This window comes from Phalacrocorax carbo, chromosome 12 (assembly GCF_963921805.1).
Source record: "Phalacrocorax carbo chromosome 12, bPhaCar2.1, whole genome shotgun sequence".
NCBI classification, from domain to species: Eukaryota; Metazoa; Chordata; class Aves; order Suliformes; family Phalacrocoracidae; genus Phalacrocorax; species Phalacrocorax carbo.
Genome location: NC_087524.1, coordinates 16,902,304 through 16,930,187, shown reverse-complemented (window position 1 = coordinate 16,930,187; position 27,884 = coordinate 16,902,304). Strand labels below are relative to the sequence as shown.

General features: G+C 43.0%; 1 protein-coding gene across 6 annotated transcripts in view; it reads right to left on the bottom strand.

Annotated features, from left to right (window-relative positions):
- The window catches only part of GRK5 (G protein-coupled receptor kinase 5), a 179,533-nt gene that overhangs the window by 42,461 nt on the left and 109,188 nt on the right, over positions 1–27,884 (bottom strand). For 5 of the 6 annotated variants that reach the window (XM_064464269.1, XM_064464268.1, XM_064464270.1 and 2 more), the window contains exons 3-4: positions 23,557–23,669; positions 16,588–16,665 (exon numbers count right to left, since the gene is read on the bottom strand). In XM_064464269.1, the coding sequence (XP_064320339.1) occupies positions 16,588–16,665; positions 23,557–23,669 (191 nt within the window). The remainder of the gene's footprint in view (positions 1–16,587; positions 16,666–23,556; positions 23,670–27,884) is intronic. The other variant, XM_064464273.1, reaches the window with a different exon arrangement.

Sequence of the window (27,884 nt, the reverse complement as noted above, 5' to 3'; positions counted from 1 at the left end):
CAAGGTAGGTAAGACATAAACACACTGACATTCTGTACCTGGGCTAGAGCCTTACAGTGTAGTACAAACATTTTACTAGACCACTTCACTTTCTGTAACAAAAAATCACTTTTTTTTCAGAGGCTGATAATTTCCAAAGGTTTTGTAGGACCAGCAAAACATTTTGTGTCATTATGCAGCCCTTCATAGTGTTCAGGGCAGAGCAGCTGCACCACGGGTATGGGAGGAGCATACCCAACCCTTTTCAACTTCTCCATACAGTTCTAGGGAGCCTTTGTATGATCCTTCAGGAGATTTTTCTCGAGACTTCATGGTTTCCACTGCTCTCATTGAATACCCATGACTGCCATTTTCCCTGTTGGAGGACTGTACATACCTGCAGCCTTCAAATGTTCAAACAAAGCCAGAAACAATTACAAGCCAAAACCCAACCCTCCAACCTACTTTTTCTCCCCTGGAGAACAATTAGGTAGCGCAGGTTATGAGTGCAAAAAACAATTTAGATCCCAAGAGCAAAAGCTTCCAAAGGTAACACCTTGGCCACTTTTGGAAGAAAAAGTTGATTCTTCCCTGGAGAGGTGCAAAAGACTTCTGCAGCCCCGATGAAATGGTTATTAATGCTGTTCTCCCACTGCATAATGGGTAATGGCTGTAAAAGCAAATTCAGCTTTTACAAGGGAACAGAGACACCTTTTTGAACATATTAAATGTCCTGTGGCAGCTAGGAGAGCCATACACTGTGATTAAGACCATCACATTTCAGTGTGTGACAAAGAATACTCTGCTAACTCTTCAGAAACACCTGCAGAAACCTGTTATGCTTTCCTGTATTCAAAACAAAATGCTGGGTAGTTTTAACAAATAACAATCCTATATATTCCCTAATGGCTATTCTGTTTCTGGAAGGCAAAGGAAGTGACTCCTGATCTCACTTATAATAATGCAGATCAGAAATGATGCCAGTCAAGTCAACAGAGTAACACTAGGGCAAAGCTGATGGAACCGAAACGATTCATGGCCCAAGGCTCTGGCAGGGCAAAAAGTGCTTAAATTGATCCAACAACAAAAATTTCTCTGATCATGTTATCCTTTTTGACCAGACAGTCTAATAAAAGTCCAAAAGTCCAAACTACTTTCACCAGGTTTTAATCAAAATCTCCTTTCTCTTGTATCTTCTCATTTATGGCCAGAAACTGAAAACCTTCATATAAATATTTTGTTGGCAAAGCAACATCTCAGTTTTATGATGCCCTCTTGTTTAATTTTTAAGAAAAAAATGCAAGTAGAAATTGGATTAGTGATTATCTGAGAAACAAGAAATGGATATTCAGTTACTTTGGAGTGCCATTAACACACTCTGAGAAAAAAGTCTCCACTTCTAAATGTTGTTTTTTTCAAATTTAAAAGACAAAAGACGTCTTCCTAGCTGCTCTTCCATTTCAGTAAATGGTGTGAAAACAGCTGAGATGTCACACTCTCGTTCAAGGTTAGTTGTGTTTGTGTCCACAAAAATTTGGAGATCGCTGTTCCATCCAAATTAAGCCTCTGGGCCTGCAAGATATTTTCTGTATTTTGCTGAGAGGCTGATTGCAGCTTCTCCCCCTTCCTCTCCCGTTCACTAATCTGCAACAGCATGGTGGCTAGGTTTTGAAGCTGGACGCAATATCACCCATAAATACCAGGTTCTTGGTGGGAGTTGAGAGCACCGCAAGCCGAATGCAATCTGGTCTTTCCTGCACTAGCACAGCTGTCCCTGGCAGCCTGAATGCCAGGTGACCCAGGCCAGGCAGCTGGATCTGTGCTGCATCTGGTACTGCCCGTGTCCTGGCACTTGGCACCTCACTGAAGTACTGAAAAGAAGTGAAATCTGATTCAGATCAGATGAAAGCTTCCAGGCTGCATAACTCCCCATTATCTGTTACTTTGAATGTCATGTTGCATCACTATACTTTAAAATGTAAGCTCTCCTCTTTTGACAGCTCTGTAAGCTTTGCTACAGGCTACTTCACTCAGCCCTTCAAGACACAGTATTTGTTGACCTTCACTAAACAGGACAGCAAACAAATAATCCTTCTCACAGAATCATCTCTATGCATTTGCCATGGTACTTACACCATTTCCCCTGTGACTGTGTGGAGGATACTTGGCCTTTTGTCGATCTATCAGCTAATCAAATTCTTTATGAAACAAGCTGAAACGCTGGCAGTACCAAGGAAGGCCTTCAGATGTTCTCAGATAATTTTACTTTTTCATTAAAACATGTTATTTCTTCTAATTTTCCTTAAGATAGAATTTCCAAATGTTTAAAATGCATGACTTCGGTCAAGATAAGGTGCACTATAGGTGTTACCTCCAAGTCTGTGGAAGTGAAAGCAGGCAGCCAGCTAGCCAAGATTTGCACGTTCAGTGAACAAAAGCATTTTCCTGCCAACTCAGCAGTTGGGGTTAGCCTTTCTGAAACTGGGGTGGGGTGAGTAGCAGGTGTCTCTGTGTAACCGACTCCAATTATTTCCGATAGCTGTACGGAGCACGGAGCAGAGGCACACACAACACAAACCTACACGTGCAGAGTTGGTTTGTTGCATGCAATGCTCCTGTTTCTGTGGGAGAAGTGCTGAAATGACAAAGGGAACTGAGAGGGGTGTGCTGAGACTCCAGCTAGAGCTGTGTAACCAGTTGGGGTCACCACCGTTTGAGAAAGCTATGGAGAGCTGACAAGAACACCGTGTGTCTGGAGGGTTGAGAAACATGCTTGGGAAAAAAATGCCAAAGGGAAGTGTTGAGGAACTAGATTTACTTAGTCTGGAAAAGTAAGAGTGAACCATGATAAAGGCCTTTTAATATACAAATGTTTTTAATAAAGAGGGCAGGGATCAATTATCCTGCATGTTCTGTTCCACACTGGGGAAATGATGAGAAGGAATCCACTTAATTGGATATGAAGACTTTTTCTCTAATTTTCCACACAGGGAAGCACAAGAACAAGCATATGAATATTGTGGAATCTGTTCTCGGAGGTCTTTCAAACCTCTGAGGGCAGACAGACATCTGTTGATGATCTAAGTGTATTTGATCTCTCCTCAATGCAAGAGGCTCTTGAGCCCTCTCCCAGTCCTTTGTACCAATGATTTTGCAAAACACTGGACTCTGTAAAACACAGGCACATGGCATGGACCCGAGAACAGAAAAGGAAGGGAGTTTCTATGCTGAGTGCTTACCAAAGGAATCCTGGAGCTCTAAGCAAAGGAATAAGCATCTTCTTTGCAAATGTACAGTCCTGCTTGAAAGACACTTGTCTCAATCACCATTGTCTCACAAAAAAGAAATAGCTTCTAGAACCCTGAACTTCAGATCAGAAAAAGGGATGGCATTGACTTTGGACAGACTGACTTTGCAAGAAACAGAGCAGGTCCTTAGTCTGGAGGTAATTCTTTGTCCTTACACAGTGCCTTTCATCTAAGAACCTCAAAATATTACAGCTTCATTGCCGTCATGAGCTAGGTGGCAATACCACAATATTTTACAGAACAGAGAGGTCAGAAGTTGTGTTTTTCAGAAGAGTTGATCATCATCTGTAACTGAAATCAAAGAAGTCTCACTGAGATAAATGAAAGCTAGAGATGCTCAGATTCCTCAAATCAGTCCATTTGTAGCTTGCAATTAGTGAATAAGGAACAGAAACCTAGAAATACAGGCTTTCATTTTATACCAACTCTTCCCAGTATCTTAAAGCATAACTGTTCATCACTACAAGACTTATCTGAACCAGGAAGACACCACACTCTTTAGAATGAATAGACTTCATACAAACTTCTATCATAAACATGACTGCCTTCCTGGCAAGTTTCAGACTTGCAGCCGTGATATTGAAACATGATGAGTTATTTTAAAGGTCACTTGCATAAAACAAATCGTGTGCAGCATATGTTATGTCTCAGGTTATAAAAACATTCCACAACAAACTAGCTTAAAACAATTAAAAATGTTTCAGTCAATGGACAAAAGTTCAAGCCATAACTTTTCTTGAGCTGTTTCCAGTTCCAAGTACTTCTTTCTTAAAAGATATGTGTATTTTCAGATGTTGATGGCAATTTTCCACACATAATGTATCTGCAAATCTCCCCACAGATTTGCTACTAGTAGAGACCTCAAAACTATGGCAGAAACAGGCTAAAATGAACTTTGGTGTGACATGGTGCATGATGGGATGATGAGAAGAGCCGATACACAAAAACCTGAAAATACTGGCTTCATCCAGTTGTTACATTGCTGCATTTGACTTGCTCTCACAGAGCCGTGACCCAAGACCAGCAACGGAGAGCAATGGTTTGCGTCAGGGATGGGAAGCCTGTCACATACGCTGCCATTCCTGCTGTTGCTTTTGCAGATTCGCCTCCTTCTCCAGATGTTTGAGGAAGGCTCAGCTAGCAGGGGAGTAGTTACCAGGACAGGTAGCAATGGTATTACCATCAGTGGTGACTGTCCTCAGACCCTTAGGGCAAACACTCACAGAAGTCACAAGGAGGACTGTAATCAGTGCATTTACTAGAAAAAAGAAGAATAGGTAGATACATGCAAGCCATGCTGGTGGGTGAAAAATCAGGGAAAGACAAGTTTATGTGCTCAGGTAATGCGTGTTTTCAAAGGGGAAAGGTAAGGGAAGGCAAAAAAGAGACCTCTGTGCCTTGTGCCTCCAAGGCTGATCTGTTAATTGCAGCTAAGAACTGGCTTGTGGAATCTCCACTGGGGTCTGCACTGCTGCCCTCAGAGCAGGAACATGCCAGCACAGGGCACAGCCCAAGCTCTGCTTGCCCCACTGCAGGGAGATGTCTGGAGCCATTTCAGGTGACTGACGTCCCCGCTTTGGGCAGAGGCAGGCCAATGCCAGCTGGGGTTCAGTCTGAGCTACAGCCTGGGAAATACTGACCATGCAGCTGGTGACTGACGGAGGAGAAGTGTGAAGGGGCTGGCAGTGAGAAATGCAGAGGAAAGCAATGGAGGAAGACACAGAGTGGCTTGGTGGTACTCTGATTTTGGCAAGTCCAGGTTAGGCATGTGTTTCAGCCTGGGGAGGGGAAGGTTCCCAGCACTGTCACAGCTCACACAGTGTCCTGACACTTGTTGGTGTTATGCACAAAAACAGAACATTCTTTTTTCTTGCCTTGTGTCTGATCTTGTCTGTTCAGTTTTAGCTGTATATGGAGTAAACAGCCAATTCTACAACAGGAGCAGCTGCAACACTTTAAGTAATCAACTTCTGCATTTTATTTTTTTTTTTTTCCTACCACAAAGGCATCTGGGTCTGTATAAGGCAAACCAGTAAAGCACAAGGCCTCATAATTCCAGGATATTTGTTTTGAGATGGCAAATGTAGGAATTGGCAGTGAGCTGGACAGGGAGCATGGACAGCAGCTGTGTTATTAGTAGCAACTTATCTATTACAACAGCATGTAGACATTATACCTGAGCATGGGGTCCCATAATGCCAGGCACTACATATGCATGTCATGTGAGCTAAAGCTTCCAAAGCAAAGCAATCACACTAGCTCTGGGAGTGAGAACAGGGCCAAAGACATGAAATACCTCACCCAGGATTATAGAGGGGGTCAATGACAGAGAAAAAAATTGAACCCGATCCTGCTCTCTGATCAAATGGTATTTTTGGTACTGAGGGCAGGATCACTTGCTGGTAGCTAAATGAAGCAAATCAGCAGTGCCTATCAACTGTGGGGTTTGTTTTGTAGCTGCAAGCTGATGTGGAGTCATGATGAATCTGTTTTCCCTCTTATTCTGCTAAACTATCAAAACACATGTTGACACACAGAAAAACACAACGACTGAAGACAATAGAGCCCTCAACAAACAGCTGAACATGTTTCTCTGCCTGGAGAGGTCGTACTAATCCATCACAAAGGCAATGCTAACCACCTCAGTTCACAAATCCATTTACTGCAGTAGATCTGATGTAGCTTCAGGCTGACTTGCTTGCTCCAGACTTGCTGGGCTGCCTCTTGGGCCTCAGCAAACCCACTGGTAGGAAAAGGATAAGTTTCTTCTCTGGGTTTCCAGCATCCTTCCCCTTTGGTGCTGGGGCACAAGTTGTAGTCTTGAACTATGCCCTTCCTTGGAGAAACTCAGCAACCACTGTGGTTTCCTTTGGACAAGTGCATAGAAAGTATATGAAACATTTTTCACAGCTTTCCTGTTAATCAGCAACAGGATCTGCTATCTAGCTATACCTTGTTTTTCCTGTTCTTAGTAGACCTTTTTGTAGCTGCTATCACTGAAAGCAAAATAATCCTTTCTAGAAACTACATTTCTGTTCCTGATGGTGGTAAACAAGCAACTGCCATGCAAATGCTGTGAGTCAAAACATTTCCTGCATAAAGCTCTTCAATCTGAAGTGTGGTTTCCTTGGAATATTAAATTATTTGATTCAGAGAAATTCGGGGGGTGTAATTACAATATGAGTTTTGGAGCAACAAAGGAAGCTAAGCGATTGCCTAGATCAAGGAGATACTTCTTCCTGGCTCCTACAGATGACCAGAGGAAATCTTAAACACTCAAAGCCCCATGGAAAGTGTTTTTGAAATAATAAAATGTCCCATGAGATAATATTTAGCTGTTTCTTCAGCTTCTTTTGCAAGTCCAGTGAATCAGCTGCAGACTTTATACTCTTCAATTAAATAGCAACACTCACTGCAATCCCAACCAGCTCTGGTGTTTTTGGTACAGTTTAGATTAAGAACCTAGACTGGTCACCATGGCAGCTATGCTTTTGACTTCAATTAGTGAGAAGAAACTGGGCCTCACACGAAGTCCTTGGCAAGATATTTTTCAGTATCTTTAAACCCTAGCCCTTCCCCACCCATACTGTTTTAATAATTCTTTGGAAACCTGCTTATAGAGAGTTCTTTACCAAAGAAACAAATTTTTCCTCCTTTCTGCAGACATATAGGTTTATTGGTGTAGGGGTGCTCATAAACTAGCCAGACAAAATCATTTTATATAAACTTGCTTTAAAACGGGGGAAGGGGAAGTATGTTTTACTTGTTGCCTTTTTTTCCACTTTAAAAGCATTTTGCATACAGATTAAAGGATGAAAACACAGATGAAATAACCAGTACCAGTTGCTGTCAGCAGGAAGAGGGGGGTAACTGAGGAAACAGAATAGAAAAGACGACTACTTAATACTAACCAGGATTTTCTAGCTACCCAAAAGTTAGGGTACTCACCCAATCCTTGGAAGCGTCATTAGTTCAAAAGGTAACCTCTTTTGTAAGCAACCCAACTGCATCATTGCTGTAGTGCATTACTGCAAGCAGCCAGATGTTTGATAAAGCATTTTGGGAAAAGAACAGTATTCTCACCATTAGTGGCAACACAGATGTCAGGACAATTTTGAAAGCTTCTGTTCTCAGAAAGTTTTTTTCTCTTATCACATGTGCTTAATAGCTTGGTTAGCATCCAGTGTCCAACCTCTTATCAGAACTTTTCTACCTTTTAATGTCCTCTCGCACTGATGGATAGCCTAAACATTAGCACGCAACCTTATGTTGCAATGGTCATAGTTGGCTTCCTTTGGTAAACCAAATGTCATTTGTTCCATTAAAAAAAATCCCTAAATCTATAAACAGTCATTTACAACCTCAACATTATTGAATGGCTTTTTTGCAGGAAAACAAACAGATCACTGCTTGAATTCACTCCTCTGAGACATAAGCCTCTAAACGTGAGTAACCCTTCCCTTGCAAGCGATCCTCACGCTGGAGCCCATGAGCTATTTGCATTGCATGAAGGTAGCTGAGGCATGAAGGCCTGATCCAGGCTGCACTCAAGTCAATGGCTGTAGTGCTATCAGTTGCAGTGGGGATTTTGCAGAATTTGCCTTCATCTTTTTCCATTAGCAGGTCAAAATCCTAAAGAAACACTTGAATGAAGACATGAAAATCCAAAAGAGAGTTCAGGAAGGCCTTGAAAAGGATTAGGAAGTGAATTAAGTAAACGTCAGGTGGGAACCAGTAACCCACACACAGAAAGACTAGAAACACCCATGAAAGCAAACAAAATCACAGCCTAGCACTGCTGGAAATAGGGCATTCCCTAATCACCTGTGTCACACAATCCATTAACGATCACATGGTAATAGCCGTCAGCAAAGAACTAAGAGGGAAGACATTTATCGTAGATGACACACTGTTTGCCATGGCCTATTCGCTCTTCCTCAGCTTTGCTTGTTGGGCAAACAGCATCTGTGCCAGGATAATAAACTTGCTATATGCTTGATTTTTGACACAGGTCGGAGTCTGGCTTGATTAAAAAATAATAAATTAACATACAAGCTGAGGCTTGGCATGCAGGTTAAGTGAGTTTTGTATGTGTAGTTGCATTACTGGAAAAAAAAAATTAAACATCAATAGTTTGAAGTGCCACATCTCCACAACTTAAACACTGGTTATTTTAAAATCCAGTTGTAATGAAAAGATTTTTAAAAAATCTTTCTTATTTTCTACTCTTGCCTATTTTAATGAATTGATATGTATTTATTTTCTGTGACATTCAAAACATTCCTTATGGTAATGTTGTGAAGCCTTGTTCCAAGTTAAAATAATACACTCTAAAATTATTGGCTTAGTGATTCTTCTAGTTGCACCACCCCAGCCAAAGGTGTCAGCCTCAGGCATCTCATTGGAATTTGCCTGGCCCATCTGTGTGAGGCGACTCAGCTGCTGAAGTCCCTAGATGTTTTTCCAGAATCCTAATTTCCTATTACGAGGGAATTGGATGAGAAATAAGGTATTTTTAACTTCCATTTTCATCACGTGCCTCTTCATTCTTTTCTTTGTTGGGATCAAGCATACAGTCGCCTGTTACTGCTTTTGAGTTTAGTACAATGCATCCTGAGCTGAGGGAGACATTTGTTGACCCATTACGCTTTTAGATTCAGAAATCCAAAGCTGAACCAACCAGGAAAGTTGCTGCAAGTCACAGCATGTGGTTAGAAGGGCTGTGGAGGTCAGGTGTTCAAAGGGCTCCCTTACTATTGAGAAATCGTGCACAGAAGCCTGTGTGGATATGCCATGCAATGTAATTCAATGTATTCTGCATTACACCTACTGTGGAATTCACCTCATTGCACTTCAATCAGCTAAAACCTGAGACATTCGAAGTCTCCCCAGGCTCCCTGTATAGTCAGTGGATAAAAAGAGGCACCTCATGTCTTCTAATCAGATGCCTGCCTGTGTTGGGACAACCAAGGCTGCAATGTGTGTGTTGGGAGTGTAAAAGGCTGGACTGACCAGAGGTCTATTTTAATGTCATTCTGCGCAAATGCACAAAAGCCATCTCCTGCAGATTTCTGGATGTCTCGCAAGCCAGTGTTTCAGACAGCTGGAAAAAGCCGAGTCCTTTTTTCCCATGTGGGCAAAATTTTCAGGCCAAAGAGGCTGTTTCTGGGAAAGCTGAAGGAAGCTTAAAGGCTTAGAATTAACTTCCCTGGCCACTGGATAATCCACATGAACTAAGTGATGAGGTGTATGCAGAGGGATAGGGAAAAGATGACCCCCTGAAAACTAGAGGAGGAAACCATAATGAACATATTCATTAGCCAAGGGCAGACAAGTACATCCTTCCCTTTCTCAGATAATCCTGAGCAGATTGCTCTTTATTTGCACAGTGTCCTCAGCCCTTTCGGAAGCCCTGGCTAGTCTCTGGGAGGCGTCAGAGCAGCCTGGGGGGCCTGCCCTGTCTCAGCAGATGTGAGCCAGGTTTATGTGTGTGGTTGACATCAATTAGCTGCAGCAAGTTTCCATTTTCCGAAGGGTCATGTCAGAGTTATTCCAGCAAACACAGGGAAGCCAGAAGGCTTTTGCCCACTGACCAAGTCATCCCAATGATTTTCCTGACCACAAATGACAAACAGTTAAGAAGCATGTGAACTTGGGAGTGTAACCTCGCCAAAACAACAGGGAAGGAAAAGCAGAGCTTCAACTAATAGCACTGCTCAGCATAATCAACTAATAGCACTGTTTAGCATAAAACCAGTGTAGTTAATGACTCCAGCCCAAACCTTCAAGCAGTCTGAGCAAATGCAATGCAAACGCAGCCCTCCTTCAGTCTGAAGGACAGGACACAGGACTGCCCAAGGACCTATTCTGGGACAGCATCACCGAGATGGAGCACACTCCATGTTGTTTCCTTAGGCTCTCATGCAGTTTGGCACCATTGCAAGAGACAGAAATCCTCAGTAAGTGTTTAGTTAACTAACATCTGTATTATAAACAGTGGGCAAAGGAAGAGGAAACTGGACTTGAGCAAACCGTGAGAAAATGCCGTTTAGTCTGAGACCACAGCAAAGGGACTCCTAATCAAGGCAACACTGTGATTTTTCAGATTCCTCTGCCACACTATATTACAGCCTGGCCCAGTGATAGAAGAATGCTTATTAAAATAAATTCTGATTAGAAAGCATTAATTTGAGTAACAAGGTTGCTGTTCCGCTACTCGGATATTTTCCCAGAATTGAACTTTGGAAAGATGAGCTTGTGCAGAAAATACGCTGAGAAGGTACTTTCCTGGACTAAGACATAGTGATCAGCAGAGATATTGATTGTGCCATCTCTGGAACAACAACAAGAATTATGTATTGATTTCTCTGGAGACCAGATTATGTATTGATTATGCTAGCTGCAAAGCAGAGGCCTAAGTAATGCTATCATCTCTGGCTAAAATGGTGCCCGTAGAGTAGTGAAGTCAATAGAAAGGGTAGATGAGAAATCCATTGAGTCAAAAGGTAAAGTCCCAGGGCAATTAATTAAATGGCAAAACTCTCCTTGGCTCAAATAAGTCTGGGATTTCTACTTAAGTATTAAGCATCCTGAAAAGTCTCCTAATAGGAACCCAAAGGACACAGTGAATAACGCTTTGAGCAAGTAAATAATTCTAGCCCATCCTGAATCCATGTAACACACTGTGTTCAGACAGGCACTTCATTCATTGCTTACTTCAATTGGGTCATTCATGAAATGCATAGGGTTTAGAAAAATTTGAAAACTAGCTGTGGAGATAACTCTTGGACCAAGCCTTGAGGGACCAGCCACTGTAGCCAGTGAAAAGTGATACTGTGTTGGCCTTTTATCAGCAAGATAATACGCTTACAGGGGGACAGAGATGACTCTCTGGATATAAGTGATATAGGCTGATTCTGTATGAAAAAGGTAACAAGGTACAAAACAGTCCCTGAAGCTTCACCTTTCAAAACACAAAGCCTCTGTCTTGTATTAAACTCTGCAGATTGCTTTACAGAAGCTTAATGATTCTTTCTTTCAGAGCTTCCCTTACATTCAGCTTTTGCTTTGGCCATTCCCAAAACTAATTATAACACGTTTCCTAGAAGGCTAGTAAAACTAAACAGTTAGAGGAAGAGGTCTCAGTACTTGAATCCAATTCTTGGTACAGAATGACCTGCCCTTCCAGGATTCAGCCAGAATCATTACAAAGTGATACATGAAACTTTCTTTATGGGAGATGGAAGGCTTTAGTGATAAGCTCACTCAGAAGTGCAAGTGCTGAAGTTTGCATTTATTTTGGTGGTGAAAATAGGAAGGAGGAAAGAAATGTCAGGGTGAGAGGACCCGAAGGCAATGATCCTTGGCATCAATATTAAAGCAACAGTATGCAAAATTCACACTCTTTGCCAATGCACAGTGCTGAGAGAGGGTGTTTGTGAGCAGGAGCCTGGACTGCATGGCTTTGTCCAGCAGAAGGGCTCATATATAATTTTAATTTCATCTCACCCATATTACACAGATGTTTTCTTTTCCATAAAGAACTGATTTGAGAAGAGCACATTTTAGCCAGTAGACAAGTGGAAGGCCAGGCACTGCTGATCAGCCAGTTTCCCTTTCATGGGACTTTTCCCTCCCTTCCTTATCCTATCATTGTTCATAAAACAAAGACATATTTTCCTTTAGCAAAATACCCATTTCTAGCCTTATACTGGAGTAAGGACGTTATTGCTGCGTCCAGCTAACTAACCTCTTGCAGCAAAGAAAGACATTGCAAACATAGCCTTTATTCTGTGCATTTCCTGGAGGAAAGGAGACTGAACAGGAATTCAGATAAGAAAGCTAATGCTGCTACTGTTCTTCATACTCTGTGAAGCATATTAATGGGGATAACAATACATATTAGACATCCTATTCAGTAACACTTTTAGTACCCAGCTGAGTCCAAATATAAACTATAATGGCATATGGAACCTGTCTTAAGAGCCATTTTAAATCAATTTAGTTTTATATAGCATCTCTCAAAGTATTTCAAGGTGATTTACAGTGAAAAAGAAAATAATGGGCTAATGATTTAGTAGATATGTCATGGCAGCTGTCAGGCAGGAAGGCAAAAATGCTGCATGGAGATGCAAAATTCTAATTTAAAAGCAGTAAAAAGGTAAACATATCTCTCTGCTCTTCCAGTAAAAGAAGCAGCCAGGTAATGAAGCCAGGCTGGGTTCAGCTTAATGCAACTGTTCCACAAAGCACTGAGGGCTTTTCCATTTACAGACAGAACTGGAACCTAAAACTGAAACATTCCCACTCAACTGCTGAGATTAGGAAAAGCCAGGAAAGAAATATTTGTGACCAATTCATTTTAGCAGTTTTACCATCATATTTCACAACCTCAGAAATTTTAGACTTCCTGTGGGTTGGACTTTTGCCCTATGGGCTTATTAAGTCAAGAAGGCAGCTTTAAGTGCCTTTTTTCATGGAAACTGTTAAAGCTTCTCTTGAAGAAGCAAGACTTTACTCAAGAATTTATTGTCAAAATTGATCTTACCGGTGTGGCAACAATTGCACTGTTCCTGTTACCCAAAGGCAGCCTGCAGGTGGCGTTCCCTTCAGACGACAGTACTGAAGTTGTACATGCCCTGTTGGGTTGGGTCTCTTCCTCTTAACGGACAAGATGCTCTCACTAGTGCTCATCCTCACATAGCCCCTGAGTAGCCAGGTCACAGTTGGACCTTCTCGGAGAAGTAGGTTAACAATTCTCCAGAGCATGTTTCAAGGATGGGGGGTGTCTTCAGCTAAAGGACACCTCTTCTGTGGGTTTTCACTCCTGCTTACCACTCAAGTGAAGCTGCTAAGGAAGCCATGAAAACACTTGCATTTTGCCATCCTCAGCGTGAACATCACATGTATTCCTTACATTTCCCTCCTATCAAATAGTTCAGAATGGTCTGTTGGATATGAATTTTTCGATGAACTTTAGGTGAGAGAGGGAATACTAACGTCTCCCTACGTGAAGACCTGAGTACATAGAAACATAGAACAGCTCAGGTTGGAAGGGACCTTTAAAGATCATCTGGTCCAACCTTTCATGGGAAAGGGAGCCTAGATGAGATTATCTAGCACCCTGTACAATAGCATGTTGGAAACCTCCAGTGATGAGGACTCCACCACATCCCTAGAGAGGTTGTTCCATGCCACTGCTTCCTTCAAGAGGCCTAAACCACCTCTTTTCCCTTCCAGGTGTTAGGACACATTCAGAATTTGCCATTGCTGTTGCCTGTAGGCCAGCGAGATGGTGAAAGCCTGACATGCTCATGGTGTCCCTGGCGTCAACCACAACAAAAGGCCGCTAGACCTCTTCTCAATTTCCCCAGTGAGCATGTAGGGGCTGTTCAGGATGTCAAAGTTGCGAACAGCCTGAACTGTGATTACTTGAAAAAATGCCTCCCTCCTCGACCATCTTGGCAAGTGCTGAGCTGGTTGAGTGGCCTTGGGGCTGATGCTGAATGTTCTCACACAGAGCTCTCCACAAAGGAATTCACTGCTCCCACACGTTCAAGCCTGCTAACTGTGCAGTGTAGCATCATCTTGCAGACAGTGGCTGCGTGAGTCACACGAGGCTGTAAGTACTGGTGTGATGTCTATTCATCTGGGAAAGTGTTTTCTTTTTCTTTCTGCTGTGCAAGTAGTGTATGTTTTATTAAATAAAGTGCATGTTCCCTATGCAAATGAATGCACTTTAGAATGATGATATACTGACACATTGTATGTTAAATATGTATGACATTTAAAAATCTAAGCAAGAACTAAAAATCATTTATAAATATTAAAGAACATGAACTCTACTTTTTGTTTTCATTTTGCTTCTGATCATGCACTCTGGGAAAAATACTCCTCACATTATAAGTCTGAATTATCTGTCCAAGAACTAAACCTATAATTTTATTCTATCAGTCAAACTGTATGTCACACTATTTTTGTATCAAGACAATCAGGTTCTTTGAAGCACAGACACACACCTACTTAAAAGAAGCATTCCTCTGAAAGCAGAAGACTTTGGAATCAGTGGCAATTTGTATCTTTCAAGGGACTCATAACTAAATGGAGAAATGCAGCTCCTAATGAAAAGAAGGTTTCTTTGCTGGCCAGGATGATAGTACGACATTAGGACATCTGGGTCCAGATTCATCCCTCTTGACTGCAAGCCTCTAACCTGGCTTCGAATCACTGACTTCTAATGGCTTAAAATCTGTCCTTTGGAGGTTCTTACTTCCTTGTCTTGACAAGAAAGGACAGTAGGCCATCTGAACTCCTAACATGAGTATCTTAGTTAGGTATCTAAAGGGAAATGAAATTAATCCAGGCCTTGCTTTAGTTTTTTAAGTATTTGCTGCATGGGAGACCTATTATAGAATCTAGCATTCAATCCATTGCTATGGCACAGTCAACCTTCCCTCTAGGAAGTATTTTCTGCTACCCAGGGCTTAAACATCCCTCTGGGAAGAAGCAGAAGTTTCCCATTAAGAAAAAAAAGCATAGCAAGACCAATGCAAAACTTAAAGCACCACCACCAGGGAGGTAGTTTTAGATTACAGGTGAAGGAGCACAACTTTGTGTTTCCTTCTGCCCAAAGATGTTAAGGTAACTTGCAAATACCAGAAAAGTGTCAGAAGAGACTGTAAATATCCTGTGCCCATTTTATGTACTGAGAAACCAGGTACACAAGGCAAATATGAAGTGCAGAGCATGGCAGAGAATGGAAACTCCAGCTCTGGAGTCCCAGTAATTTCCCTTCCTGTAACACCACCATTTTTTCTTGATGAAGTAGCAGCTGCTCTCAGATTGGTCTTCACTGCACATTCACTTACCTCACTAAACTATTCCATGTGCTTCTGCCGCACTCTGGGACTGCTGGCAAATGGTCAAGGATAGCAGGGGTGCCTTGGGACAGCAGGGAAGGAATTTGGTGTCTGGAAACCTGCACCAAAACCATCTGAAACAAAGCAGTACTATCCTTCTCTCACTTTACTATCCCTGCTATCAGCAAAATGCCTTTCTCCATTTCCAGATGAGAACTACAGCAGTGGGAAATATTTTCCCTCAGTATTTGACCCTCATTCCTCTGTTGACAGAAAATTTAAGACAAATGGTCATTTCAGTGGATTTAAAAAGCAGTGGAACTTCATGCCCCTAATCAATGGGCAGCAGGAACTCATACTGGCAGTGCTAAATGGCTGCACATGAAACTAGCCAGGCTCAGTAAATGAAACCAGATCGCAAAATGCAGTCTGAGATAACTGAAAGTATGTATTGAAATTTATTGCAGGAAAATGACTGACTGGAAAAAAAGTGGTCTGCTCTGCCCCTTTACCTCCAAAACATATTGTATCATTTAAACACTTTAGAAAGACATCTGCCAAAAATGCAATTAATTCTTCTGAAAGTAGAATATATTTCCCTTGTAAAACAGTTGAAGCAGCAATTGTACATCTTTATTACCCTTATGAAAGCAACTTAGGAAAAATCCTAGGATTGTTCTTGTGTTTGAAGTTGGATGTTTATTGCTAACTGGCAGTGACTTTTGTTGCAAAGGTTAAACACAGTCATCAAATGATCGAAAAAAAAACCCATAAAAGGGTTAGTCCCAGTGCAGCCCGTCCAAAATTCCCACAGGAGCGTTGTAGTTCTGTTTGGAGTGCCACCCTGTGGAGACAGCTGCTACCATGAGCTCCTCTCCTGATAGCCCAGAGATGCAATGCTGAGGAACCGACAGCGGTGGAAACAAGAACAGGTGATAGCACCTACCAGCTCCAAAACTCGCTGTCCCGTGTCAGTCCTGCATGTCCCTGGCTACCCTGGAGCAAACCGTGGTGGGGGATGACTGGGAATTTTTGTACATTGTCTGTTACCACAGACCATTTTTGCCGGTGCTTTCTACACACTGTATATGAAATGCCACCACCGAGCTGGACAGGAAATAATTGTGGCATCTGTTGACAGCAGCTGAGGTCTCTTGCATTACACCACAGATGTAGAGTTTTGTGCACCGAGAAGACACCAGAGAAGCCCCCTGCTCATCCACAGATGATTAAGTCCCTGGTAAGCTCAAGTTCATCCTTAGAAGTCAATTGCTTGATGGGATTATAAATTTTTTCTCTCTGTGTAAGACTTGCAGGTTTATTCACTGGAGATTGCCACCATAAATTTTAGGATGCTGGTTTACAAAGCCTATAACAACCTTGTTTAGCAAAGGTGTGCCTTGTAGCGATCCTTCAGTAATGCCACTTTGGCTGCCCCTTACCTCTGGGGTGAGGTATTTCATCATGATTTCCTTTCCTTTCTCTCCCAGCTTTTCATCTGGAGCAATTTCATATTCTGCCTGGAACAGATATAAAAAAAAAAAAGTCAATATTTGCACTCATATTTCACCATTATAACTTCATTTTGGATGCGGCTTTAATGGAACTCTCTGTCTGAAAAATCTGAAGGATAAATAACATTTTCTGATGGAAGTAAAACCCGTACACACAATCCTATTAAAGACCTTCCACTACCTTTTGACCAAAACCTAGTGGTGTGTTTTCTGAAACGATGTCTCTTAATTAGCACCAATAAAATGTAATTAATTTATATTTAAAGCCTTGTCAAACCTGCTTTCAGAATGCATTCAGTGACTAGAGATGGCAATTTTATTTGGTTTTGCTCAAAGGGAAGACGGACACAGGAGGTAAAATTATTTCTTTGAGTAGTAGAGAAAGTGACTGTTTGTTAATTCTTGCCACAGTGGTATTTCAAGCACCAGGCGAACTCCTTCAGTAGATTGTCTTTGTGGTCAAAATGTGTCCTTCATATTTATTTACATTTTCCCCTTGGTCTAACAGTGCTTCTGCAAAGCAGAGAGATTTGCCCATCCCTTTTAGTGATCCTTGACTCAGTCCCTCCAGAAGGCAGATCTAAGAGCCAATTTCTTAGGTGAATTTGTTAGGACCAAGGTAAAACAAGAGAGACCATTTAGAAGAACAGATATTATAGGCAAAATTCTCTTTGACTTCCCCGGTACATTAAAAAAAGAGCACCACTTTCCCCCAAGACTATTCTATGTATTGTAGCATTACTGACTTTTGATGAGTTTCAGGACAACTTTTACATAAGAATCAAAGAAAGCGTTACTTGTGCACCACGAAGACATTAATTAATGGAATTTTGGATCCATAGCAGGTATTTGAAGGCAACACGTGCCACGTGAGACTCCAGCGACTAAACGACAACAATGAATTCTTAGAGACATTCCCACTTGGCACTGCCCACGTTACAAAGCTTTAGCCTTAGGATCAAAATATTTTCCAGAAAAAAATGAAAAAAGACAACAGCCTAACAGCTTTCATGACTGCTCGTATTAGAAAAGGGATCCCAGAAAGTCCTGCCAAACCAATTAAGTAACCTGGTCCAATACAAGCTGTCTGAGACAATAAATGAGGAGGAAGTTGAAAGAAAAAGAAGGTAAATCAGGCTGAATTGGCAAGCACTTGGAAGAACAAATTTCAGAACTATTGCCCACTGGAAGATGTATGTACTGCTCCAAACTTGATGCAATAAATCCGAAAGCAGGCTGTAACGGATACCCTAGCTAAGCAGACCTAGGAATGACATGGAAACCAATGTAGTAATAAAGCTATTACCCATCTATCTGGCCAGTGCTGATTTAGCTATTGCAGCTAAAGTCTGAAGCTACATATTTATACACATACATAGCAGGTTGTTGCTTAAACAATCTAGAATTATTATCTGATTTGGTCTGGGAAATGACAATGACCACAAATAACAAGAGAAACCTGTATCGCTGATGAAGAATACACCAAAAGCTAAAATCCAAAAGTGTAGTACTTCTCTTTTAGTGAACTGATTACGTTCTCATAAAATTTAATACAAGTGTTTAAAAAAATCTTCCATGCAATTTCCTGTCATTTTAGATGGTATCTGAGTATAGGTCATATCAGCTCTTAAAGCACAGGCACTCTCGAATGTTTACAGCATCTTAACAGCATTTTTCTCCGTGATTCCTTGCTAGGGGATAAAGCAATGGCAAGAGTAACAGAAGGAACAATTTTTTAAAAGGTCAAAGTTGCATCTTATTTGGGCCTTACCGTTTATGGCTAGGTTCACAGACAAACCAGTTGTTTTTCATATAAAAGAAAACAGAAACAATGTATTTTATTAAAGAAAATGTACTTAAATGTAAGTGTGCAGAAGACTGCAAAGAAAGGAGAACTCCTTGCCATTGCCTTGGCATGGAAGCATCTAGCAGATCTTTTGTGTACCACATTCAACTCTACAATTTATCCAATAATGACTATTTCTTCCTCCTTCATTTGCTTTTAGACTCTGGATCCTGGTAATTTATTGGCTCCCTAGTAAATCAAACCTGACTGAAAGTCATCATCTGCCATTTGAAGTGCACCAGGGTGACGTCAAAAAATTTGGTGTCCTTTTTGCCACAGATACCCTATTACATTCACATCCCATCCAAACTGTATAACAGGAAGCAAATCAGGACAGACCAGAAGATGACACAAATTTACCAGGAATTGGATCAGTGTTTTGAAATGCAGTCCCTGATGGGGTCCAACATATGCGGAACTGAATGCATGCACGCGCGTGCACACACACACAGACAGAGTATCTAATTCTCTTTCAAGATAGTTGGGAAGGAATATAAGGGAAGTTTAATTATACTGCGTGTTTGACATCCTCAGCAAATGTGACACTATGGTGGTGAAGGTAGGAAGTGACAGACAAGTGAGGATGTGAGAAGGAACCATAAGCTCCAACTGTGAACAGTGTTGATTTCACAGCAGCTCAAGTACTAGAAGCCCATTTCATTTTGTTTCTAAGTTCATTATTATTTCTCCCTTCAGTGCCACTTTTGAGCTATTCAGCAACAGATACTGGTACAGTTTCAGCCACGGACTTGTTACTACAGGAAGAATTATCCATGTAGGGAGACAGAGTGACTTCCCCATGCTCACTCTGCCACATGCCTGGCAAGCATACCAAGGTCCTCAACTCTCCATCTTGTGCTTAAATCACAAGATACATCCCCTTCTTCCATAATACTCAAATGCACAGCTACAGTTTGCAAATCCTTAGTTGCTAGAAATAACATCGTTACTTAAAATCCATGTGGAACAAAATATTTTCCATTATTCCTTTGATGAATCCAGGCATGTGTTTCAAGGCTCCTGCTCTGAAGTCTAATAGCTCCTCCATGCACTAGTTAGGTCAGACAGGGCCCTATTCATAGCTCATAAATGAGGGGAGGATTTACGATCACCCTGACTGCATGGGACGAGCTGCAGGGAAGGCTCTTTCTGTGGGCAGGCACGGATCCTTCAGTCCAAATGGCGAGAGGATGTGGGCTGGCTGCCGTTTGTTGCTAACTTTTCTTTCGGCTGATGTTTTGGAGGTAGTAGTTACTTCAGTGGCTCCTGCCTCCCTAGAAGCAACCCTGGCTGAATGGGGGCACGGGGGTGAGAAGTGTCCTTGCCTTCAGAGCTGCTGCCCTTGGGATGGGCTGAGCGAGATCAGATGGGCAAACATACTTCCACTGGGAAAGGGAGCAACATCCAGCCTGTGACTGGCTGTGGGATGGGACCGTGGGCTCAGGGGCGGCCAAGCAGGAGGTTTGGGAGCTGGTAGGTGCCTGTGACCGATGGAGAGCATCACCAGGGCAATGGCACAGGGACCCAGTGGGGGGCTCGAATCAGCAACCTTAATTCTGGCACATCACTTTATCTAGTGTTTGATTTTCATCTTAATATTCTTTAGCTCCTGAAACTGTATGGCTTAAAAATATGTGAAAATTGAAAAACGGAGCCAAAGGGATCTCTCTGCAGATCTGGGAGGGCTCTCTGCCACGGCAGGTAGCTGTCGGTTGCCTGCAGGAGCGTGGCATGGCCACAGCAGTCAGTCCCTTGTACCCACCAGGAGATGGAGATGGGAACAGACACTCCTACCAGAGTGGTTTCAGCTTCTTGGTGTAGTCAGGAGCAGTGGAGTCACCTTCTCAACATTTGCAGGAGGCTACTGGTGTTTCAGTACCAATTTTACACCTCTGCTTTCTCAGCTCCCTCCTGTGTTATTCCCAGCATCTCTCTCTGCTCCAGTTCCTGCTCACTCCTTCCTCAGGCTCCAGGCACTGCCCTGTTATTGCTCCGTGCTCCAGCGACTGCCCTTCCACTTGCCTCCACTGGAGAGTTAAAATCTGTGACTGAAAATTGGAAGGCAAAACCCAAACAGCTGGGATTCATAATAGCTCACATTTCTAAATGAAAAGTGAACTTGAAACCACATTTTTCATATTTAAACACAAGGCAAAAAGAGCCCTTTTGACTGTTTAAAAACACATTTTGAGTTAATGAGTTTGTTGATATCAACAAACTGGCATTTCTGATGGAAAAAGCCTTGAACAGCTTTAAGACACACATACACAGATGGTTTATATACCATGTAAGGGACTTAACCAAACGAAATCTCCCTAACAGCAAGACAGGGTTTTTACAAATGGCATTAAATGGATGCTCACTCATCCTTTTACCCCAGCTAAGTGTAATGTCTAGTGAAGCCTTCAGCTGAAAAGTCCATTCGAGGAGACTCGGTCTTTCACCCCCAGCCCCCGTGTCTGTGAACAGCTAAATATTTTCCTCTATTCTTTTTTTCTTTTTATTTGATATTACATAAAAGCTAAGTTGCATCTCATGTTAGAAAAATAACTAAGTGAAAAGAAAATGGAGGCTCTTGGTTTTTTCTGCTTGGGGCTTGTTACAGCAGGTGGTCTCCAAAAGGTTTCACATTCCTGGTGGTCTCAAAATAGGGCTGTAAAGTCAAATTTCTGGTCTCATTATAGGACATTTTTGCCTAACATAGGACTTGGCCTGAATCCCACTACTCACTCAATGTGGTGCGACCCCACTGGGTGAATTTCGGTAGCAGTCATCCAATTTAATGGCTACAGGCTCCATTGCTCGACCTTAATATTGCCTAATACAGGGATTTTCAAGGGCTGAGAGCAAGCTTGTACAGAATTTGAAATCAATGAACAAAGGAGACTGCTGTTAATTAGTGCTAAAAAGAAGAGAGAACGAGTAAATATTCAGACCTCCACGCAGCCAGGCATTTTGTTCATGAAATCCTCGTACTGCCAGTCTGAACCTAACTGGCCCAGTAAAGGTACACAGGGCAGCTCCAGTCTGCAAAAGCAACCTGAGGGTGTGTGCAAACCACGCCCTTGCAAAAGGATTTGGGGATATCAGTCTGGGATTGCTTGGAGAGAGCACTTTAAAACAAAGCCAGTCCCACCACAAGCTTTCACAGGACTGGTGTTGCCTGTGCTGCACAGATGCTGGGAGGACACAGAGTTTCAGTGCTTGGCACCGCTCCACAGGGCTTCAGGAGGATGAAGTGACACAGTGCCCTCAATTGCCGCAGCCAGAGACAGGCTGGGCAGCCAGCACTGCTGGGAGAGGCTGGGAGAGGCTCCGGGTGGCGCTGCAGCGAAGGTTATCATGCAGCGCTCTGGGGCCGGTGGCACTGGGGGGGGACACAGTAATGTTCCCTTTTGCCCAGACGTTATTACCGCTGTCAGCTTAACCGGTACGGCCTGAGCGCCTGCTGTGTGCAGGGCTCGCACAATGTGGACTTGTTCTCTGCAGCCCCTGGGCGCTGCTGGAACCAAAAATATGATGCCTGCCTCTGCGAGGAGGCATGAGAAAAGAAGAGACCCTTGCTTACCCTCTCCAAACCGAGGACAGCTCTGTCTCTTCTGTTTGAAGTTAAAACCGCTTGGAAGCAGTCTGTTGTGGCTGTCTCCCAAAGGATTTCTGCAGCTTCCTAGAGGGACAGCCATCGCCCATCTCCTCGGGACTGTGAGCGTCACACCTTATGTGGCATTTCTGCGGGGATGCCTACCCCGGACAGGGGCATGGTGTTTTGTCAATGGCAGACACCTCACTAGACGATGCTGGTTCGGTGCAGGACAAACACTTCCAGGGTACCCAAAATGCCCTCCTGCCTGCCGGCCTAAAGCACAGCTGCACAGAGCATTTGTCAGATGTAGCAGCTTCATGTACCTTGATGGCTAAACCTTTCACTGGGGAAAATCATGACAAGTGCTAGGAATATCAGGTAGAAATTGTGACCAGCTAAAACTGATTTGAATAGGACTTTATCCAACACTTTCTGTGATGCTATGGATTTGCTGTAGATACAGCAGTGCTCAAATAAACTTTAAGTGACCACGTGTCCTCTCCCAGACCCTTACTTTCACAACTTCAGTGCAATCCTCACATCTCCCTATACTTCAGAATAGCTTCACCACGGTACTAACAAAAGAATTTCATTCCTGTTGATATGCATGGTTTTGCTTTTTTTGTTTGCCAAAGAGCGAAGCCCCCTGGACGCTCACACTCAGGAGTGACAAGTTCATCTTCCTCTCTGGTATGATTTGGCCTTTTGGCTCATCAACACCGTAACCTTCTGCAGGATCCCAGCAAGAAAGGCACTGAGAGACTCTTCCACTGTGAACAGCTTCTCCTGCTGGCACTACACATAGCCAAGTGCTGCCTGACTGGGAAAGAGCATCCGGTCCCCCTGGGGCTGGGGGGTGTTTCTCAGTGGCTGGGTTAACTGACAGCTCATTGGGGTGGAAAATGGAGCAGATTTGTTTCCTGGTGACCTCAGCTGAGTCACTTGATACCTTGTACCTCTGTTTTCCTATTTGAAAAACCAGGATAACAATCAGGATGTCCTTTGTAAATGACCCTGAAGTCTACTGATGAAAAGGCTTGGTAAGAGATGGATATTAGTATTATCATACTCCTCATCCTCTCTTGTCAGTCCATTCATCATATTCCCTTTCCTCCCAGGGCCTCCTAGCACTGCAAGCTTCCCCCACATCAAAAGACATTACTCACAGCAGCTCAGCTGCTTGGGCATTGACATCAAGGGAGGTTACGCCAACACCGTGCTGGGGTGCCCGTCCTCCCACTCCAGTGGCTCATGCTCCCCGTGGCTGGTGCCAACCCCACGTGCAGTGCTGCCCCTCTACTGCCGACGATGCGGGGATGCTGACGGGGTCAGCCCTGTCCGCTGCTTCCTCAGGTGTGTTAGACACAAAATCATATCCCATGAAACACTGATTTCTTGGGGTCAGGGGAGTCTCCTCTGTCAGGAGAGCGCTGTGAAGGACCCTGAAATGTCACAAGAATTGACTTACCACTGAGTCAAGGAACCTAATGCAGCACTCGAGCTCGGGTCGAGTTTCACAGAACTGCCGAAAGAGAAGCCTTCCGATCGGCTGCTTTTCGCATATGCTGCAGTAATCTCTCTCTAGAGGCAATAAAGAGAAGAGAATCATGAAAATGAGAAGAGCTTTGCCTTTTGGGTCGGTTAGGAGTTTAAAGCATTGCAAGTGAGTGCAGAACTACAACCCAAATCAGAACTGCTGCCATCTCCTTGCCACCATGTTTCAGGTGTCCAAATACAAATATAATTAATGGCTTTAAGACTCAAACAAGAGAGGCTCAATTTTATAGAGCTGATGCTGGTTAAAGTCCCACAAAAGCCATTCAGCTGTTATGAAAAAATAATTTCACATTTTTCTGTGGTGGAAATATAGGCACTCTGCAAAGGTTACTGCTCAGACTGGTGGTGTTTGTGGGAATGTGGGGAGCAAATTACAAGTACTTGAAATGTGAGTCATACATTAAATGGTAGGAAAAACTGGAATTTGTGGAGACCTTCCTGGATGCTTCCTAGATATGCAGTAAAGTGCCCCTAATCTCTGGAAGTGCTCAACCCACTATCTACTAAACAAGTATTGCAAACTATGTATTTTCAAAGGTTTCAGAATTTCTGCTGTTTATTCGGTGAGCATTAATGAATGGATGGAGCATACAGCATCTAGCTGGTTTCAGTTTCACACAGCACTCCTTTACAGAACTGTATTTCCCCTTAAACACCATGCTTAAATGTCATTCCCCTGTGCTGATGCATCCAGAACCATTACTCCCAGTAAACCAAAAGGTCCTTTACTCATCACAAAGACTATCCACAGGAAAACATGGGAGCAGGGCAGGCATCATTAACTGGCATTGCACTGGTACAAAGGCCGAGGGCTTTGGATATTTTTCTGGTGAGAGCAGCAAATCCCCCAGCCTGTTTCGAGCAGCAGTACTTGCTTGAGACGCGTTATTCCTCTAGAAGCACACACATGTCAAACAACATACTGTGTTTCCTTGAGCATCCCTCTCACCACCCTCCTCGCTGCCATATGGCACTTGCTGTTATTATGGAAACAACCAGCTTCTAAACACATAACACAGCACTGCAAACAGACATACTAAACCCACACAAGTTGTCAGTGCCTTGGTTACTTCTCTTTCAGGACTGGAGCTGCTCCTGCAACGCCTTTTACTCCCCTTTTGCTTTGGCTCCCTGCACCCTTCAGGTCCATCCACTCCAAGGAGAATGTCTGCAGGCAGACAGCTCCAATAGAGCTCGCCTTTGCCATGGAGGCACCCAGCCTAAGGGCTCGCTCATCACAGGTCATGTCCTGGCGACCACGTTCTGCAAAACCAGGACATCCCTCCTGAATGGAAAATGCTGTACAGGATGTTGGACTTGCTGACCTGTAGCTGGGTGACAGGTAGGCAGGAGCAGCCAAGGCTGCCTCTTGTAAGAGGAAGGAGGAGGGTGCTTGCCCAGTGCTGTGCCACTGTGCAGGTATGGCTCTACTTCAGGAACTGGCCCCTGAAGCACTACAGGGTGGTGTCTGGAGACACATGTTGGGGCTAGCTGGACTGTGCTTTTAGTTCAGTATGGTCCTACTCTGGTCTGGCATTCTGAAGCAGCCTGGAACAACGTGCCAGCACCATTTTGTGGCTGGCATCCCCAGTCTGTTTTGGATCAGGATATTGCTCAATCTATCCAGAAGATTGCAATGCTTTAATACCCTCTAGCAAATAAAACTGGATTGAAATCACTGTGTAAATCCTAACTTGACCTCCAGTCTATCTCACTATCAGCAGCAAGCCTGTGGCACTGGTTTGTTTGCATGAGCCGGAACCTCCAGCGTGGAACATCATGACACAGACACATACATCGAGAAAGCCAGTGGGCTCACTTGGATGCTGAGCAGCCTTGGGGGTGTCCTTGCAAGTGGTACGAGCCTGTGCTGCTTGACCGAGTAGCTTTTTTAGTGAGAAGGCAATTGCTGAAGCACAGCGCTAAGGTAAGCAGAAGAGTTAGGAAAGAGCCTGAGTGGATCAAAACAGCAACTCGCAATGTCCCACAGCTGGCCCCAAGCCAGAGGCTGAGCAGCTCAGGTGAGCTCTCCTGGGAGGCCTGGAGGTTGAACTACATCTGTCTGATGCTGTTTTCTGCTACCTTGACTAACTAACTCTTCGGAGGGTATGAATAAAATATACTCCCTGAATATCAGTAGCGCACAGCCTGGCTGACAGCAGGACTCAATCCCTCCAGAAGCCCAAACCCACAGCAAGCTTCCTCATGTTAAACAAGCAGTGCAAAAACTGTGACTGTCTCAATTTGTAACAGAATAAAACACAAAGGAACAAATACATTAATCAGCTAGTTTGCCCTATATTTTCTCTTGTACAACACTATTTGATGCATGGTGACGCTTGCTGTACAAAATGCAGTTAGTTTATCCAGGTTGTTATGATATGGTGACACTCACTGTAGCAGAGGATGCTTTTCTAACGAAAGGGCTAGCAATATCAGCTAAATAAATGTGCAAATTGTACATCCGATAACTGTACTGTATAGCATAGCAGGAAAAGAAAACAAGCAACTAAACACTATTACATATGTGGATAAATGAAACTTAAAGAAGACATGAGCACAGAATTTCTCCTATGGTACATAACTTCGCCAACATGTGAGAAGGGTGACCTGTTCATAATGAGGAAAAAGGAAATACCAGAAATAATCTCCGAGAACACAAGAGCCAAAGCAGTTCCCTGGAGCCATCTACTCCTTGGTCATGTTCGTTTAAATACCGGATATACCAATACAGACAATAAATACATGATGCAACTGCTTTCATTCCTTGTAGGTGACACAAAATATTTTCTTAGGCCCTGATCTTGCCTTTGGCCTCACTAAGTCAGCTAAAGGAGCCTGCTCTCAACTAATTCTTGGGGTGCATGGGCCCTGGAGTGGACTAAGAAAGAAAAACACCTCTCAGCTAAAGCAGAAGAAAGGAGTGGATAATTTTATTACAGTAAGGAAAGCAGAAGTGTTTTAACAGCATGCTGCACCCTGGAGACCCGGCTGAAGCACCCCAAGCTGTGCTCATGAGCTGCTGCATGAGGCAAAAGGATGGAGAGCCAGGCGGGTACCGCAGCCAGGGTCTCCCTTGGGCTGGGGCTAATCATCGTGTCGCTCTTGGTCTGCCTGCCAGTAAAAATATCCATTCAGTTTCAAAAGTTTAAAAAATAGAAAGAATGATTTCCTGAGGAAATAGAAATGTTAAACACTTGGAAGTGAAACCATATGCTTATGATGATGAAGTGTAACTAAAACAGCTCTGAGAGCGATAACTTTAGTAGTCAGATCATCCTGCTTCAGTGCAATCCTGTTTAACACCTGCAAAGTCACCCAAAACAGGGGTGAAAAGCTGGGTGGGTCAAAGCCCTAGGAAAGCAGTCACTTCTCACTGACACCAAACTCTTTATTTAGAAAATATTGTGGGTAAATAATGTGTGCATGCAAGTGAATTCTTTATCTTCCTAACAGAGTAGAGACATAGATTAATATAGAAAAGGTATTATATAAAATGCCATCACAAACATTCACAAGATAAATAATATAAATAATGTTTATTCTAAATTCTACTGACTCATTTTCCCCTTTACTTCATAGATTATGTATTGAAATCCTACTTTAAGGAGCACCCATTACACGTAACATACCAAAATAGTTACACCTGTGTACAGAAAATGCCATCATCATTTGAAGTCTATGGTCAAATTTATTCCCTGACAGATACTCTGGTAAGGTTCTGAAAAATATCTAAGCACACGCCTAGGAAAAACAGTCCTATTAATAAAATTTCATACTGATCAAAACATGACCTTGATGAAGTGAAAAACACAAAACAAGGTAATAAAGAAAGTTGCTCCCCATAAAACCTCTGACCTTCAAGTAAAAGGCAAAAAAAATCTAATACTTTAATCAGATAAAAAACTCCCTGTGCCTTGTGAAGATTTTTTCATCTTAATTTCCCATTTAAACACCCAGCATTTTTTTCTGGCTTAAAATAGCACCTCAGCAATTTTGGAGAGAGACAGTGGTTTGCAGAGAGACCAGGTCCCCCTCCTGCTTCCCATCTGCCATATACCTGCGGCTTTTGATGGGTTAGTGGTGAGCTACAAAACCATGTGTGGACTCTTGGCTGAAAACCATTCTTTTCTGATGCCATTTCATTCAGTGTAAACTGCAGGTGCCTAAGCGAGACTGCTATGGGAAGCTGTACTTCTGCTTCTGGGCAGAAGCCCTCATTTTGAAGGGCTACTAATC